We start from the raw sequence: 18,624 nt of genomic DNA on the forward strand, positions 1-18,624 counted from the left end.
ATTAAAACTATTTCTGAAACCGCCCATAAATTTAATTTTAACTGATAATGAACCATTTTTGATCAGTATCTAATTTTATTTTATTTATTTGTATAATATTTTGTGCTGAAAAATTATATTTTATTTTTATTTTTTCATTCGTTCCTGATTGATAATCACTAGAAAATGAATTTGACACACGCTGGACTTGTTTCTTTCAAATGCTTTCTTAAGTTTGGCCGGCTGTTAATATCAGCTTTGAAATGCAAATTCTTTATATCAACGTCGTCGTTCGACATTCGTCTCTTTCTGTGGTGATGGACAGAAATCGAGGAATGGGCCACCTTTCTAAATTTTTTATGTACAAGGTAGTTCTACTTTATTTTTAGATACCGAGACAAGCCCAATCATTTTTTTTTTTAAATCCTTTATTGTTCAATACTATAATAATTTAACAAAAATATTGGACGATCTAGAAGACAAGATCACGCGCGAATGCCGCAAAGCATTTCATCGCGCGACGTTAAACACCTATTCTGTGTGTCTCTCAAGAATTCTAGTTAGGATTTTGGAAATGATTGTGTATTTTCCACGCTGACTCCCGTGCCTTCCTGTAATACATCTTCAGATAGCAGCGCACGAGCATCCATGGCATGGGAACTTTTGTGGGGCCAGCGGCAGCAGGAATAACGTTTACATCAGACATGATCAATGATCAATTGTTGTACACGGTAAGGAGGAAGGAATTCGGCAAATTGCGGAAAGTTTTAAAGAAAATTAATTTTTTAGCGATATCGGAAAACTAATGTGCTTACACTACATATTATTTTTTGATAGTTTTACTATTAAAATAGTGTATCTAAAAGATGACCTTAAAATAACTATTTTCCTGTTGGCAAGAGGGTTTTCAACCCTTGAAATTCAAATTTAGAAACTTAACGTTAAGTTTTGTGAATTAGAAAAATATATTAAAACAAGGTTTTTGGTTTTCAGAAGACTGATCTTTATGACCACTTTTTCTAATTTTATTAGCGCCACGTTAGGGCACCCAAATTGTAATAATTTCAAGATCATTTTAAAAAGAGGTTCCGGCGGCCGTTTTCTTTAATTGGGCAAAGTAGTGTACATTTTAATGTTCCTGCCAGGAATCTCCGTACCATTGTTCCATTTCTGGAATGTGCTGTCAGGAGAAATTATGCTCATAATGAGACAATATTAATCTTTGATTATTAGTATTTAGCAGCAATATAGATTTTTAAGGGACAGTCGCGCGTGATCTTGTCTTCTAGACCGTCCAATATTTTTGTTAAATTATTATATTATTGCAATAATAAAGGATTTCAAGAAAAAAAAATATACATGAACTTGTCTCGGTATCTAGAAAAAAGTAGAACTACCTTGGACATAACAAATTTAGAAAGGTGGCCCATTCCTCTATTTCCGTCCATCACCACAAATATCGCGAGGTCCATCTGGTAGATTATTTGAAGATATACTGTGTGCTGAGGTAGCAGCATGGAAACGCTGGGTGTGAATTTTTATTAAAAGATCAAACGCCGAAAAATCCAACGGAGGATGTCTACCGACGAGGTTGATATAAAGAATTTGCATTTCAAACCTGATTTTGACAGCCTGCCAAACTTAAGAAGGCATGAAAGCGTGCGTCAAATTCATGTTATAGTGGTCATCAATCAAGAATGAATCCATAAATAAAAATATATATAATTTTTCTGCAAGATTTTTGAAGATATACCTAAATATGATTAAAAGTAGTATTGTACAATGCTAAACATAACGAAATATAATGAAAACAAAAATATAGAAATATAATTAGAGACTCATAAAAATGGTGAATTATTAATTGAAATAAATTAATGAACGGTTTCAAAAATGGTTATAATTCACCAGCCTCGCAACAGATAGGGGAGCTCGAGTGGTAACGTCTCGATGGATGGTCGAACAAAATGGTTTTGGTGGTATACTTTTCCATCGAAAGCCGATGAATAATTTTGTAGAGTATCGAATTATCGAACCAGAACGCGCAAAAATTAATTAGAGAAAAATACCAAAATTCGAATATGGGTGCGCGCAATTTATAAACTTAATATTAATAGTTTATTTTAAAGAAACTTATACGATTATTTGCAAATATTATGCTAGGACTACGTCGTGGTCCAGCACAAATATCTTTTATTTTAAGCGCCGATAATTTCCACCCAAAAACAAATCACACCCAAACATGGATGCTCGTGCGCTGCTATCTGAAGATGTATTACAGGAAGGCACGGGAGTCAGCGTGGAAAATACACAATCATTTCCAAAATCCTAACTAGAATTCTTGAGAGACACACAGAATAGGTGTTTAACGTCGCGCGATGAAATGCTTTGCGGCATTCGCGCGTGATCTTGTCTTCTAGATCGTCCAATATTTTTGTTAAATTATTATAGTATTGAACAATAAAGGATTTCAAAAAAAAAATTATTGGGCTTGTCTCGGTATCTAAAAATAAAGTAGAACTACCTTGTACATAAAAAATTTAGAAAGGTGGCCCATTCCTCGATTTCTGTCCATCACCACAGAAAGAGACGAATGTCGAACGACGACGTTGATATAAAGAATTTGCATTTCAAAGCTGATATTAACAGCCGGCCAAACTTAAGAAAGCATTTGAAAGAAACAAGTCCAGCGTGTGTCAAATTCATTTTCTAGTGATTATCAATCAGGAACGAATGCAAAAATAAAAATAAAATATAATTTTTCAGCACAAAATATTATACAAATAAATAAAATAAAATTAGATACTGATCAAAAATGGTTCATTATCAGTTAAAATTAAATTTATGGGCGGTTTCAGAAATAGTTTTAATTCACTAGCCTTGCCACAGATAGGGGAGCTCGAGTGATAATGTCTCGATGGATGGTCGAACAAAATGGTTTTGGTGGTATACTTTTCCATCGAAAGCCGATGAATAATTTTGTAGAGTATCGAATTATCGAACCAGAACGCGCAAATATTAATTAGAAAAAAATACCAAAATTCGAATATGGGTGCGCGCAATTTATAAACTTAATATTAATAGTTTATTTTAAAGAAACTTATACGATTATTTGCAAATATTATGCTAGGACTACGTCGTGGTCCAGCACAAATATCTTTTATTTTAAGCGCCGATAATTTCCACCCAAAAACAAATCACACCCAAACATGGATGCTCGTGCGCTGCTATCTGAAGATGTATTACAGGAAGGCACGGGAGTCAGCGTGGAAAATACACAATCATTTCCAAAATCCTAACTAGAATTCTTGAGAGACACACAGAACAGGTGTTTAGCGTCGCGCGATGCAATGCTTTGCGGCAGTCGCGCGTGATCTTGTCTTATAGACCGTCCAGTATTTTGGGTAAATTATTATAGTATTGAACAATAAAGGATTTTAAAAAAAAATGATTGGACTTGTCTCGGTATCTAAAAAAAAAAGTAGAACTATGTTGTACATAAAAAATTTAGAAATGTCCAGTCCCAGTCCTCTATTTCCGTCCATCACCACAGAAATCGCAATATATTACTGTGTGCTGAGGGAGCAGCATGGAAATGCTGGGTGTGGATTTTTACTAAAAGGTCAAACGCAGGAACATAAAGCTGATATTAACAGCCGGCCAAACTTAAGAAAGCATTTGAAAGAAACAAGTCCAGCGTGTGTCAAATTCATTTTCTAGTGATTATCAATCAGGAACGAATGCAAAAATAAAAATAAAATATAATTTTTCAGCACAAAATATTATACAAATAAATAAAATAAAATGAGATACTGATCAAAAATGGTTCATTATCAGTTAAAATTAAATTTATAGACGGTTTCAGAAATAGTTTTAATTCACTAGCCTTGCCACAGATAGGGGAGCTCGAGTGATAATGTCTCGATGGATGGTCGAACAAAATGGTTTTGGTGGTATACTTTTCTATCGGAAGCCGATGAATTTGTAGAGTATCGAATTATCGAATGGGAAACATTATCGAGCTACCAGAACGCGCAAAAATTAATTAGAGAAAAATACCAAAATTCGAATATGGGTGCGCGCAATTTATAAACTTAATATTAATAGTTTATTTTAAAGAAACTTATACGATTATTTGCAAATATTATGCTAGGACTACGTCGTGGTCCAGCACAAATATCTTTTATTTTAAGCGCCGATAATTTCCACCCAAAAACAAATCACACCCAAACATGGATGCTCGTGCGCTGCTATCTGAAGATGTATTACAGGAAGGCACGGGAGTCAGCGTGGAAAATACACAATCATTTCCAAAATCCTAACTAGAATTCTTGAGAGACACACAGAATAGGTGTTTAACGTCGCGCGATGAAATGCTTTGCGGCATTCGCGCGTGATCTTGTCTTCTAGATCGTCCAATATTTTTGTTAAATTATTATAGTATTGAACAATAAAGGATTTCAAAAAAAAAATGATTGGGCTTGTCTCGGTATCTAAAAATAAAGTAGAACTACCTTGTACATAAAAAATTTAGAAAGGTGGCCCATTCCTCGATTTCTGTCCATCACCACAGAAAGAGACGAATGTCGAACGACGACGTTGATATAAAGAATTTGCATTTCAAAGCTGATATTAACAGCCGGCCAAACTTAAGAAAGCATTTGAAAGAAACAAGTCCAGCGTGTGTCAAATTCATTTTCTAGTGATTATCAATCAGGAACGAATGCAAAAATAAAAATAAAATATAATTTTTCAGCACAAAATATTATACAAATAAATAAAATAAAATTAGATACTGATCAAAAATGGTTCATTATCAGTTAAAATTAAATTTATGGGCGGTTTCAGAAATAGTTTTAATTCACTAGCCTTGCCACAGATAGGGGAGCTCGAGTGATAATGTCTCGATGGATGGTCGAACAAAATGGTTTTGGTGGTATACTTTTCTATGGGAAGCCGATGAATTTGTAGAGTATCGAATTATCGAATGGGAAACATTATCGAGCTACCAGAACGCGAAAAAATTAATTAGAGAAAAATACCAAAATTCGGATATGGGCGCGAAATTTTTAAACTTAATATTAATAGTTTATTTTAAAGAAGCTTTTGCGATTATTTGCAAATATTATGCTAGGACTACGACTACTACGTCGTGGTCAAGCACAAATATCTTTACTTTAAAGCGCCGATAATTTCCACCCAAAAACAAATCACACCCAAACAAGGATGCTCGTGCGCTGCTACCTGAAGATGTACTACAGGAAGGCACGGGAGTCAGCGTGGAAAATACACAATCATTTCCAAAATCCTAACTTTTAGACCGTCCAGTATTTTGGGTAAATTTTTATAGTGTTCCAACAATTTGAAATTGCATTTCAAAGCTGATATTGACATCCTGCCGAACTTAAGAAGGCATTTGAAAGAAACAAGTCCAGCGTGTGTCAAATTCATGTTCTAGTGGTTATCAATCAGGAATGAATGCACAAATAAAAATAAAATATAATTTTTCAGCACAAATAAAAATAAATAAAATAAAATTAGATAACGATCAAAAATGGTTCATTATCAATTAAAACTAAATTTCTGAGCGGTTTCAGAAATGGTTTTAATTCACTAGCCTTGCCACAGATAGGAGAGCTCGAGTGATGATGTCTCGATGGATGGAAGAACAAAATGAGCTAGGTGGTATACTTTTCCATCGAAAGCCGATGAATAATATTGTAGAGTATCGAATACTTTGATTGTTGTGGGCCACATTATCGAGCTACCAAAGAGCGCAAAAATGAACTAGAGAAAAATACCAAAATTCGGATGGGCGCGCGCAATTTATAAACTTAATAAAAAAAGTGTATTTTAAAGAAGCTTTTACGATTATTTGCAAATATTATGCTAGGACTACGACTACTACGTCGTGGTCCAGCAAAAATATTATTACAGGTAAAATGACCTAGCTTAGAAGCTCTTTATTCAAGTTCTTATTATTAATTAAAATGTTATATTTAAATTTTTATCACTGTGGATGGCAGTCCACGTAGTGCCAAATTTTCTGTTCATTATTTTTGCTTTAAAGGAATTTAACCAATTCTTATTTGTTTTTGAACAGCTTGCTTCCTATGCTAACGATCCCAACCACTTTAAGAAAAATATATTTTTTGACCAAGTTAAGCATTTTTTTTCGAAAAATGTGAAAAGTTAAAAATTTTCAGGTTTTTATGCCAATCGATTGGAAATTAAGGAACGAGCTCAACGAGGTATGACATTCCTCGATCTGACGTTTATTTTCTTTGTAGCAGCCGAAAAACTGAATTTTTAGGGCGAAAGAAAAGGCTTCCTATTTTGGTCAAAAATACGAGATTCAGATTTTAGCCAAAAATACGATTTTTCTTTCCAGTTTTTCAATCGTAGTTTAGTCAAATCAAGGCGTACAGCTAAAAGACCGACTGTTTTGAGCAGCTTGCTTTCTATGCTAACGATCCCAATAACTTAAAGAAAAATGTATTTCTTGACCAATTTTCGCATTTTTTGTAAGTCGTCAATAGACGATAGGTCGCAAACGGTCTCTTTAAAATGTTGGTAGGTTGTTCTAACTTAGCCAAGACACCCTCCGGACATGTCAGAGTGACCGTATTTTTGAATACCGTGCTATCGAATTTATCGAATCAATCGATTGATTCGATGTTTCTCCACCCTTGGGTGTTTGGAAATGTTCGCTATTTGTGTTAAATTCTGAGAGACTTGAATGAAAAGAGGCATGCTTTAGGGCGTCAATAGAGGGATTTCCGATTTCCCAGCCCAGCAGTTCCTTGCCAGCGCGTGAAAAGCGGAACGAGTGAAAGTCGAATTCGTTGGCCAGTTCAATTAATTTCAAACTGCGCGATTTGCAGGAGAAGATGTGTCTATACCTGCATGTGCATGTGTATCTGTGTGCGAGGAGGCCCACGGTTGTGTGTGTGAGCAGCGTGTGAGTGTGTGGGTGTGTGTTGGTGTGTGGGCACACTGGAAAGAATCAATAAAGGATGTGCTGCGGATTGCTGAGCGAGAAAAAAGGACGAAAAGTGCGAATTAACGGTTAACTTTTGGCACGATAAACGCCTAAAAACGGTTAAACAAGCCCAACCAGAGAGCGCGAGAGAACTTTGAAAATAACGAGAGTGCGGACACAGTTAATTAGCAAATTAGCGAGTGGGTGGCCACAGGATTTCAGGATTTCGCTATATTTTGGATTCCTGCACATGAACAAGATGATGAGATACTGCCTGATAATTGCATTGCAGCTGTCGTTGGCATGTAAGTATAAATAAAAGAAGAAAAACAATGGGGGTTGGTTCAATAAATCGAGGAAAAGGAGGAGTAGGTGGAGGAGGAGGAGCGTGAAGGGGACGGGGAAAGTGGGTGGGCTGGTGACCTCCGCCCCATGGAAACCCTCCTTGTCCGATATTACCAAACATTAACCAACTAATCCAATCTTTTCATTACCCCAAAAACCCTTGGAAATTCACTTGCCAATCTCCGCCAGACTCCGTGGAGGTGCACTTCGAGGCGCCGGACAGCGGCTTCTTCCTGAAGCACGCCCGCCAACCACCTGTGACGCCGGAAATCGCCAATGTGCAGACATCCTCGGCGGTGCCACCGCTCCGGCAGCGATCCTCCTACGATTCCGTGCTGTCCCTGGACAGATTCACCGTCGTGGAGACCACACAGCCGGTGTCCATTCGCGCCAGCTACGGACCCTTCTCCACCAAACAGACGGTGCCAGCCCGCTACATTGTGCCGGACACAATGGACAGCCAGTCGGGCGATTACATGAACGTGAGTAGCCCCCTAATCTCGGTCAGAAAAATACCCCTCTTCATCCTATTGTACACCCATAGAATGCCACTTTACTGGAGCTCCAGCAACCCAACATGCACCTGGACATCTCGGCCCATTTGGTTCGGTCCAGCGTTTCGCAGGATGCTCCCGTTCTTCGGGTACTCTTCCATGCCGGAGCCGATCCTGGTGGTCATTTGCAGCGCCAGAAGGTGTGTGTGCTCCTGCACGTGGCCATGGGCTCCGAGCAGCCCCTCAAGGGACGCTGCATGCCAGAGGGCGAGGATGGTGTCTGCGTGGCCGAGGTGGTGGTTCCCCTTGGCTGGTGGCCACAGCTCCCGGCGCCCACTCAAGATGGCAGTGGCCAGGCGCCACCCAAAGTGCCGCAACGCTACGCCCAGGTCTCCTACAGTGTCTTTGAACCTCCGTTGAGGAACCCCGAGCAATGCGAACCCAAGGTGCAGATCCAACCGCTGACCACCTTCGCTCAGGTGCCCCTGCTAGCCGCCAGGACTCCATATCGCATGCTGCGCGCCGATGATGCCGTTACCTTCCTGCTGCCACAGCACCCATTGTATCCACTGTCCCGTCTCCATGTGCCAGTCTTTCTGCATCAATATCCCGATCAGCGGGTGGCCGCCTTTACGGTGAGAGCCCGGGTCAAGGCGGGCTTGAGGATTCTGGGCGCCACCGCATCCACGGATCAGTGGAGCGTCTCTGTGGAAAAGGAGAATCCCAAGCACACCACCGCTCGTGTCACTGCCTTCCGCAAAGAGGCCGAATCCAGTCTGGAAACTGGAGCCAATCTAACCAGCGAGGTATTTGAGGTGTTCTCATGGCTGCTCGAGGTGGCCGAGGACACCAATGATATTGTGGATGGCGGCAAGATTGTGTGGTCCGTGACCCATGTCTACGACACGCCCAAAGACAAGGACTCCGGGGAGCTGGTAATACCCGATGACAACAAGAAGCGACTGATTGCCAAGCTGGAGATCAACAAGGATGACATTCAGGCGGTGCTGCCGATGGCCAAGATCTGGGAGGTCATGAACACGGCGGTGCTGACAGGCAGACAAGTGGCCCAGGCCATGAAGGTGTTTATCGTTTCGCAGGCGGGCAAAGTGGCCGATGTGACGCTCCAGAGTTCCTGTCACGCGGAAGACGAAAGTGTGATCAAGGTGAGTTTGGAATTGGAGTCGGTTTTGTAATGGATTGATTAATAATCAACCCACTGCTCCCAGGTTTCCTCCTCCTGCAGCTCTGTCTATGTGGATGGTTCCGAGCAGCGCGGCTCCTCGAATGCCTCGGTTATCGTCAAGTATGGTACCTATGTGGGCGTGGCCAAGTTCATCGTCTGGATGCCCGAATTCCCGCTGGAGGTTTACATATCCGATTTCCGTCTCTCGCAAATCAAAGGATGGAAAGTAACAGATGACAATCACTATCTGTAAGTCTTTTTACCTCTTTGAAGTCAAAAAGTTAGGACTTGTTGGAACCCCACATATACTATAGTTTTCATTACTTCTATTAAGTCAACAACCACCAAACGAAAATTTTAAATAGAAGTCTAGAGGTATTACCTCACTTACAAATCTTTCTTGTGGAAATGGAAATACTATAACAGTTTGTATTCCACTTATGAAGCTGATTTTAATAGTTTCCAGTCATTTAATCTTTTCAAGAAATACATAAACATTTCTTTGTTTCTCTTCATCTCTAAACTATAAATAATTTGAGGAATTAAAAATGAATTGTGATAATAATACTCATAACTAATAAGGCTTTATAATTTCAAAATATCATACAGTTTTAATTATAACTATACCCATCCGGTTTTGCCATATTTAAGACACAACAAGCAGTCGCGCCGAAGAAAGAAGAGGTCCTACGTTTGGGGACAGCATGGCACCAACTACTATAATAATCTGGGAGCAGACAAGACTGTTTGTCGGGCTCGTTATCAGCAAAGTCCCGTGGAAGTGTACGCCAAATTCCTGGCAGTGGATCAGGTGAGACTTTGTGTGTCCCTCAAAAACCACGAGATATTATAATCCTTTGCTGTTTTCCACTCTGAACAGAATTCTGGACGCACCAGCTACTTTATCTCCCGGCGTACAGGCTTAAGGGTGACGGATCTGGTGCAGCCGCTGCTTCGTGTGGCCGATCCCAAGATTGCCTCCCTGAAGGGCCGTATTCTGCAGGGCAAGTCCATGGGACGCACCGATGTGCAGGTTTTGTCACCCATTACGGGTCGTGTAATTGGCACCAAGGAGATCCGTGTGGGCAGCGACAAGGTCAACCTTTCCAAACTCATAGTGCGCGTCATCTCGGGCCTGCAGCTCACAATCAGTCCGGACAACACGATTGAGAACGGCTATTTGGCGGAGACCTCCGTCACCCATAAACTGACTGCTCAGTACCAGGAGGGACTGCTTGACATCGATCTGGAGTTCACCGATGGCTCCAAGACTCCGTTGCGGTGAGTGGACTTTATATAAATGAGAGAGATATTCTATACTATATTTTACACATCCTTCGAATCCGTTTCGATGAACATTTTTAAATGAAAGAAGTACATCATATTTTTCTAAAATAAGCAAAAACCATATGAAAAACAGTCTTTTAACGCACGCTCAATTATTCTTGTAGGGACATTGCCGTGGAGGACTACTTTCTGCTGGTGGAGAGTCTGGACACCGAGGTGGTGGCCTTTGCTCCTATGCTGGCATCCCATCATCCGCGGGTCATAGCCGTGGGCGAGGGCAATGGTAACCTGCTGCGCGTGACCCTATTGCTTTCCGAGGAGTGTCGCCAGCGACGAGGCACTTTGAGTAGCTCCAAACAGAACAAATCGAATGCAGCGCCGCTGGCCAGTGCCTTGGCGTCGATCGAAGTGGATTTCAACAATGTGGATATCGTGAGCAAGCAGGAGGCGATCCAGAATGATGGCACTGTGGGCAGGGAACGGAAAAACTACAGGCAAACGGGTGATCTGGCTGATATTATAGGTGGGTGCAGCTTTGATTATAGTTTTTTATGTAATATTTATCCCTATACAACCCCTTTTTAGTGGGCATCCCTTTGCGGGACTCCAGCCAGCTCTATGAACCTACTGTTCAGGCACGGCAACATCGTGGCAGCATTCAAGCGGTCCATAAGGGTCATCATGGCAAGGGCCTTGCTGGCACTGGTACCATGACGACCATGGAGCTGGGCATGTACGTCCTACTCACGGCCTTCTGCTTCGCTATTATTGTCTTTGTGATCTCTTGCGTGGTCTACGCATCCAAATTCCGGCCAGCCATGATTGAATCTGGCTTGGATCCCCTGTCGACGGGCAAGGGCAATGGGTCGGGAGGATCGGGTGGCTTCCGGGATGTGCGCTTGAAGGAGTCGACTACGAACGCCCACGATTGGGTCTGGCTGGGACGCTCCACCATCGACCGACAGTCAATTGTGGCTGAATCCAATACGCATCTAAATCCACGAGGTAATAGTTCATCTGTACTCCACCCTGTTTCATACTAAATCGGAGTATTTTTTCAAACAGATTCCCGCATGCGCATTACCAGCAATCCCATTGTGAACTACGACAATGGACGACGCGTGAGTTCCTTTGACCAACAGCCCAAGCTACAGACGCATATTGTGCCGGCCTCCAATCTGAACAAGCAGCATGCTGACCAGTGAGTATTGTGTTTAGGTAGTGTCCCTCTCAGCCCACTCTAATCTGGAAATCTGTTGCAGCTATCTGGCCAACGAGCGCAGGGATAACGCCTTGGACTACAAGCCACCAGTGCCGCCGCATAGGAATGTGGGCTCCAGAGCCTGTTTGCCGGTTCAGCCTGTTCCCGGTTCAGGATCCGTAAAGGTAAGACCTAAACTATGAGCTCTGAATTAATGCAACTTACGTAAATGTACACTTTCAGGATGCCCCCAACAAGCGACACAGCCAGCTGTACAAACGTGAGCATCTGCAGAGCACCGACAACAATGCCAACCCACAGCCAACACAGCAGCCGAATCAGCAACCGCCTCCAGAACGCCCCCATCCACTGGCCCATGGTCCTGCCCATCCCCACCCGCACCAGCATCAGCGGAGTCATAGCCACAGCCACAATTTCAGCCAGGAGCCACTCATCAAGGCGGCTCACAACAAAATTAAGCAGCAGCAACAACAGCAGCAGCAGCTGCAACACGAGGAGCTGCACAACGCTGAAAAGCTGGTGGAGTACACGAATCCGCACCAGAAGAACGCGTTTCAGTTCGATTCGCTAACACCAAAGAGAGTTACCAAAGCAGCCGCGTCCTCGCCGGCAACGCCGTCCACAGCAGCAGTCCAGGGCAAAGCTAAGGGTAGGTTATATTTACAAGCAAATCAGTTAACATATTGACATCCTAACGATGCCAGCAGAAAACCACAGCATGGCCAGCAGCACTGGGGATGCGGCCAACTCGAATGGAACGGACGAGATCATGCGGCTGCCTCCCAGCGCCGTCAGCCAGGAGCCCACCACGAAATCGTCGCGTGTCAAGCGCGCCACCGTGGTGGGCAATCCGATGTTCTCGGCCACCGTCGATGAGTCCGTCGCCCCCGGAGAGCGTCTTGGACTGGACGACCTCGACATGGACTACGAGCAGATCATGCACTACTTTGACAACCTAAAGGTGAGTAAATAGTGCGATTTTTATTGCATTCTTTGTATGACCATCATAATCTAAAGACTCCGCGTTGTAATTTGCAACTCTAATGGACTAATTGCCTTTCGCAGGAGTCAAATGCCTGAGTACAGGAGATCATTGCTAAAATTCGCGAGATATTGTCCACGTTCCATCACCGATATCAGACGGTTGCCACACCTCTAAACTCGCCCACTCGCAAGCAGATGCAGCTGCTCGACGAGCTGGTCGCCGGAGTGGCAACGGCCACAGCAATCACCGCAACCAAGCCAACAACCTTGCCGCTGGCTGATGGAGAAGCTGAAGCATTCGATGCCTACGACGGAGCGTTGGACATCGAGAGCAGGCAGTTCTAGACGTCAACATGGCACAGGTCTACAAGCAATTCTAGCAATATCCCCCAGTACTCTAATAGGAAACCTTGAGGGGTCGCTCCACCCACTAAAACAAAAAACAATCCATGCTGAGGTCGAAAAAGGCTGGCAAAATAGGCAAGGAAACGGAAATACGTCGATGGAGAAACATATTTATTGCTAGGCTAAGTTCATATTAAAGCATACACCTATAGGCATATGTAAACGTGGAGATAATCCAAGTGTATCTCGAGGAGCGCGTGCCTGACACAATCGGAATCGACGGGCAACCACATATAGTATCGACTATCTATATCTCTGTAATTGTAACTGTATCTGTATCAGTATCTGCATAAGTACTATGGTGTAGTTAAGGATCAGCCATCTAAAGCATAGCTTAGTCCAGACATTTTTTCCCATTCTCTACGCTTCACACACACGCATCTTTAGATAATGTCGCATGTCCCGTCTGATCCGTCTGATTCCATTCAACTTCTCTATATTCACACGATCTCGGCCCGATCTTGCATATCCTATAGATTCTCTCTGTTGTGTCTGTGTGTGTGAGTGTGAGTGCATTTTGTGTGTGCGTGTGTGTGCGCCAGAGAAAGTGAGATAGAGAGAAAGCGAAAGTGAGGGAGATAGCACAGAGAGAAATAGAGAAAAGAGGAGAGTTTCCAAAATGTGCCGGGCACCGCTCCCAAAAGTCGCTAGAACTTAAAAACTGAATAATATACAAGCTCTATACAAATATATAAATATATATATATATTTATGATTATATAGCGCGCGCTAAATTTAAAGAAAATCGAACAGATAACAGATAACCCAAAATGCTGCATTATCTAATACGAAAACTCGAACAGAAAACATCGCTTTATAAGTTGGTTATTGAAGCCTAATACCTAATACCAATCATAAAACTAAACTAGAAAAGAAGAGGAACACACAAAAACACAACTCAAATAATATATAGACGCTTATGAGCTTTATTTGATCGATTGCATTGAAAAGGAAGCTAAAAGCAGAGCAGAACCCCAAAACCGAACCGAACAGAATCACAAATAGGGGAAATGTGTTACCAAATATTATATGATATTACCGAGCGATCCAAGCTTTATATAACAAATTTACCATATTTATAGCATACGTGCATATTTATTATCATTATTATTATTACGATTATTATTATCTTGTCTTATGATTATCATTATTGTATTTATTACCAACGAGAAAAAGGAAAAAGTGCAAAATTGCTTCAAATCCAAATTGAAAAGCCATATTTTGAATAGTGAAATTAGACACACTCACACACACACACACACACACCGTAACACGCAAGGATAAAACAAATGCCGCCAGGATACGCCAAGTCCTCCTCCTCCTAAAATGGCTAGCATACCCCTATCTATATAGAGATATATTACGATATATATATAAAAGTATATATTCACTCACTTGTGTGTCACACGCGCGCTCTCTTTCTAAGCCGATCAACACGTATCTATATGTAATTGCATCTGTTCGTTTTCCTTATCGATATGTACGGACACTAAACGGATATATGTATATCATAGCACCCAAGAGCTACTTCATTCCATTAGCAAATCATACTTATAGCCACTAATCGCGTATTTTGTCTTCTTTCGTTCTTGTGTAAGTCTGTTTATTTTCGTTTGTAAGACCTATAACCACATCTGTATCTGTATGCTGTATCTGTACGTATAAGTGTCTCATCCGATTAGTTTATATTTTAGAGGCCATCTAAGTATTATGTTCGTTTCTCTCATTGTTTCATAATCATATGTTGTAAATTGTTCCGTCCAAAAAAAAAAAAGAAATGAGAAACAAAAACAAAACAAAGCTGAATGAAACGATAACAAAAAGCAAACAAAACAAAGCAAAGCAAACAATTGTAAACGAAATTAAGCAATCTATATCTGATTTTTGTAAGGCCGCGAAAGGCCCAGAATGAAAAGCACGAGAAAGCATTGTTTGTAAACTAAATTTGTAGTCCTTGAAAAAAGACTTTTGGACATTTATTGCACTGTACTGTACATAACGTGTTAAGAGTGCAGTGCGTTTCGCGGCCATAGGCAGTTGTGGCTGAGATTATGATCGAGTAGTCTCGCAATATGATGCTTATATCAAGAAGTTAACTACATTTTGAAACAACAGCCTGGCTCTATGGCTGGCCAACGCACTGTGCATATTATTAAACTTAAACTTGAGTTGCTCTCTATCGATCTAAGGACTGCAAAAACCACACGCATACACAAAGGACACATCACAATCCTATTGATTTCGACCTGTAATATCATTAGCATATATATGTATAACTAGATTCAATTGTTTGCCCCCTCCCGCTGCTCCGCCCCTGCTTTCTTTGTGACCCAGTAACAGTATATATAGCACTATATGACATATCCCCGATCCTAGTCCGCACAACAAAACGTATACACACCCACTCTCAGTCGAGCTGCACTGCCATTGGTGAAAGTGAGATTTAGGCCTATTGAAGCTTCCAGCATTTACCAGTGCCATATGTATAACTTTATATAACTTTACCCACACGCCCTGAAGTACGGTGATCAATCCAGCGATTGATTTCGGCTAGCATCGAGCTTAGCACAGGCTTTCTTCCAAGCTTGCTTGTTAGACAGACAGTAAAAACAAAAAAAGGAAACAAAACAGCCTCCCTCCATTAAAAACTTAGTCTTAGCTGATCCATAACTCGAATGGAGACCAGACCCAAAACAAACAACCTAGGAAAATTTGAATGGCGCGAGGCGAAGAGCGAAGAACACAATTTTTAATCTAGACAAATGCTTGGCTTCAATTCGCGGATCGGTTTGATCCTTCTTGTATGTGTTTAAAGATTCCAATGCAAAGACTTTTATATACCTTTTTTGACTAAATATATACGCGTATACACCTATATATATTATATTATACATTATTGTTTAGCATGTTTCGACTGTAATTTAAGGCGAAATTTAGATGTTCTCTAGTCAGTTCAAAGCGTTTTTTTTATTCGTTTTGTCACCACCCCCCCACCATACAAACAAACACACATACACACACACACTCATAGTTTTATATAGTCAAGGCAAGCTTTTACCGCCCCCTGCCACGCCCCCACGCCCTTAAATCCCTTAAACCTAAGCTGTATGTACTTGTATGTAATATCGAACCACAAAAAAATACAAAGAAAACTGCACTTAAAATATGAAAATGATTAAAAATGAAATGAGAAACTTCTGATTTTTTTGTCAAACCCATTGATACTTGGAAAATCATCGATTTATATAGTTAATAATACTACCTATATCGTGGCAAACAAGGCGCCGGCTAAGTGTAATGCAAACAAAAAAAATATTCATATATAATATAATCGAAAAATTATACAAAAGCAAAGAAAAATGAAAATCACAAAAGTTGTTTATGCTGCTTTTTGCAAAAATGGAAAAAAAAAGAAATGGAAAATTAGGCTATACTTAAATATACATACAAATTAAATACATATATGTTTGAATTGAATATATATGAGTGTGTACGCTTGGCACGAACAGTAAACCAAAACCATAAACAATCCAAAAAACTAATTACGCTAAGGAGATCGAATTACAGGAGGAGAATTTGAGTAAATTGGAAAGTACTATACGAATATAATGTTTTGCCATGTAAGTTCTATGAATGTCCCACCTGCCTGATGTCCCCGCTTCGAGATAAAGATGCCTAGATGCCCCCAAAAACCCCGCTGATTTGCACCGCCCCCTCCCCAGAAAAAAGATAAGCCCCAAAACTTTAAGCGATAAGCGATATATACATCTACATATATCGATCGATCCGCCGCATAATTGTTAACATTTGTATCGGTTATTAACGTAGTTGTTGTGTATGTATGTATGTAAGTATGTAAATGTGTGCTTACCCCCAGAAAATAACGATTACGATTACGATTAACGGTAACGGTAAAGTTAAAGACGGAGCAGATAATACTCAATTCTTGTTGTTATTGGCAGCGCATGTCTTTTAAGAGCTAGTGATATATGATTTATCCTCCCCCCAAAAAAGATGTTTTCTTTTTTTCTTTCTTAGCAAGCAAAACCACTCCACACCACACACACACAAAAAAACACTCAGAGTGATCTCCACAAGAATGCTTATATTACTATATAGTGTATACACACCCATATATAAACAGCGTATAAAGATTATAAAAAATATATATATATAAATCATACCAACTGTATAACATTTTCGAGCAATGAAATCCAATCCAAGCCCCCTTTCATCGTATAGAAAAAGAAGATAGATACACATTTGCTTGCTGTTCAGTTCCATCAATCAGTTAATGCTGATCCTTCCGCTCTTTAGGACCTTATTTCCCATCCAACCCAGCGCAACCAAAACGATACGAAACTCGAATCGAATCGAAACGAAATGAAATGAAATTAAATGTTGCCATGTAAAACACTTTAGTAGTCTATTATTATTACTATGATTATTATAATATTATTAAGCGAAGGACACATTTTGTTTAAACGAAAGAAGGCAAACAAAGAAGCAAACAAAAATATTATAAATATTCAAAAATGAAAACTGACAAAATTAATTTAAATAAAATAATTTATTAATAAACCACATATTATAAAATGAAAAATGAATGGTTATGATTTTGGATTCTCAGTTGCCTTATGGGCTACCAATATTATATTTTGGGTGTTTCAGGGAGAATGTAGAACAACAGGATGACGTAAAACTGATGCCTTATACGTTAGTGATATGGGTAATGATCTGTTTCACGTCCGTCGAAGATGCTTTCAAGGCCCAGGGTCAATTTATGTCGGGCACCTTAAAGTCTCAAGGCCCAATTGGAAGTTCTCGACGCCCTTGATCCCGTTTGGACTCCTTTTGCCGCCAGCTGATATCCGACTGCCCATAAGCGATCGGCTCGTTATATAATTCGCAATTCGGTGGGCATGAGGCACCATTTTGGGGGACAGCCGTGTTCTTGAATTTTACGCAACAGTTGGCGCCGCCGTCGCAGCGTGATCTTGGCTATATAGCTATGGCTATATGGCGATGTCGATGGCGTCAACCTGCGGCCACCCGACCACCCGATCTCACCCAACCACGAACCCATCGAGCACCAATCCAATCCAATCCGATCGGATCCCATCCCAACTTATGAGTCGCCCACTCCACCGGGAGAGGATCAATAACAAACAATAATCGTCGTCTAATTGTAAGAACCAACTTCCAATTTGAGAGACATCCGACATGATCGCATAACCCGGGACTCACAGTGTCGGTTAAAATATTAGTGCTACCATGTTAAAGAAATTGAGAAATCTATTGGGTAAACATATTTACATATTCTAAGTCAATTTTAGGAATCAAAAACCAATTGTACAGTATTCCCAGTCATTTTTAGCATATCAAAAAGTTCTTATACCAGTTAAACTTAACGTATACGTAATTTATGCAGAGAAACTGTGGAAATTGCGTATACGTCTTGTTGAATCACTGTACCTGGTAATCTTCAAACAATTTAATGTTTTTTAACATTGGATTTTTCAAATATTCATTTATTTAAGATATAATAATCCCTTTAATCAATATAGTTAAAGAAAATGGTTTAAAGAATACCAAATTTCAGCTTACAGCTCTCCCATTTTGACCTGAATTGTTTGAGTGTGTGGGACTTTCATTCCGCTGATCGGTGCCCAAACCTAGAAGCCAAAGATGCGATGCGAAGCGGGCCCAGCGGACCGTATAAAAGCGCTTCAAAAGCGCAGCT

At 40.7% G+C, this 18,624-nt stretch overlaps 1 protein-coding gene across 1 annotated transcript; it reads left to right on the forward strand.

Annotated features, from left to right (window-relative positions):
• The first annotated feature begins 6,650 nt into the window (after positions 1 to 6,650).
• Positions 6,651 to 12,829, forward strand: dtn (transmembrane protein 132C dtn). The gene is made up of 13 exons (XM_017067737.4): positions 6,651 to 7,263; positions 7,493 to 7,785; positions 7,848 to 8,963; positions 9,027 to 9,232; positions 9,635 to 9,794; positions 9,864 to 10,264; positions 10,435 to 10,793; positions 10,856 to 11,275; positions 11,336 to 11,471; positions 11,533 to 11,656; positions 11,715 to 12,141; positions 12,197 to 12,453; positions 12,558 to 12,829. Exons 1-13 carry the CDS (start codon positions 7,209 to 7,211, stop codon positions 12,570 to 12,572), a joined length of 3,969 nt encoding a protein of 1,322 aa, XP_016923226.2. The 5' UTR covers positions 6,651 to 7,208; the 3' UTR covers positions 12,573 to 12,829.
• The last annotated feature ends 5,795 nt before the right edge of the window (positions 12,830 to 18,624 follow it).

The sequence above is a fragment of the Drosophila suzukii genome, chromosome X (assembly GCF_043229965.1).
Source record: "Drosophila suzukii chromosome X, CBGP_Dsuzu_IsoJpt1.0, whole genome shotgun sequence".
NCBI classification, from domain to species: domain Eukaryota; kingdom Metazoa; phylum Arthropoda; class Insecta; order Diptera; family Drosophilidae; genus Drosophila; species Drosophila suzukii.

Coding starts and splice junctions, on each gene's coding strand:
- dtn (XM_017067737.4), top strand. CDS start 7,209: ATGAACAAGATGATGAGATACTGCCTGATAATTGCATTGCAGCTGTCG. Junction 7,786..7,847: donor AGTCGGGCGATTACATGAAC/GTGAGTAGCCCC, acceptor GTACACCCATAG/AATGCCACTTTACTGGAGCT. Junction 11,472..11,532: donor AACAAGCAGCATGCTGACCA/GTGAGTATTGTG, acceptor AATCTGTTGCAG/CTATCTGGCCAACGAGCGCA.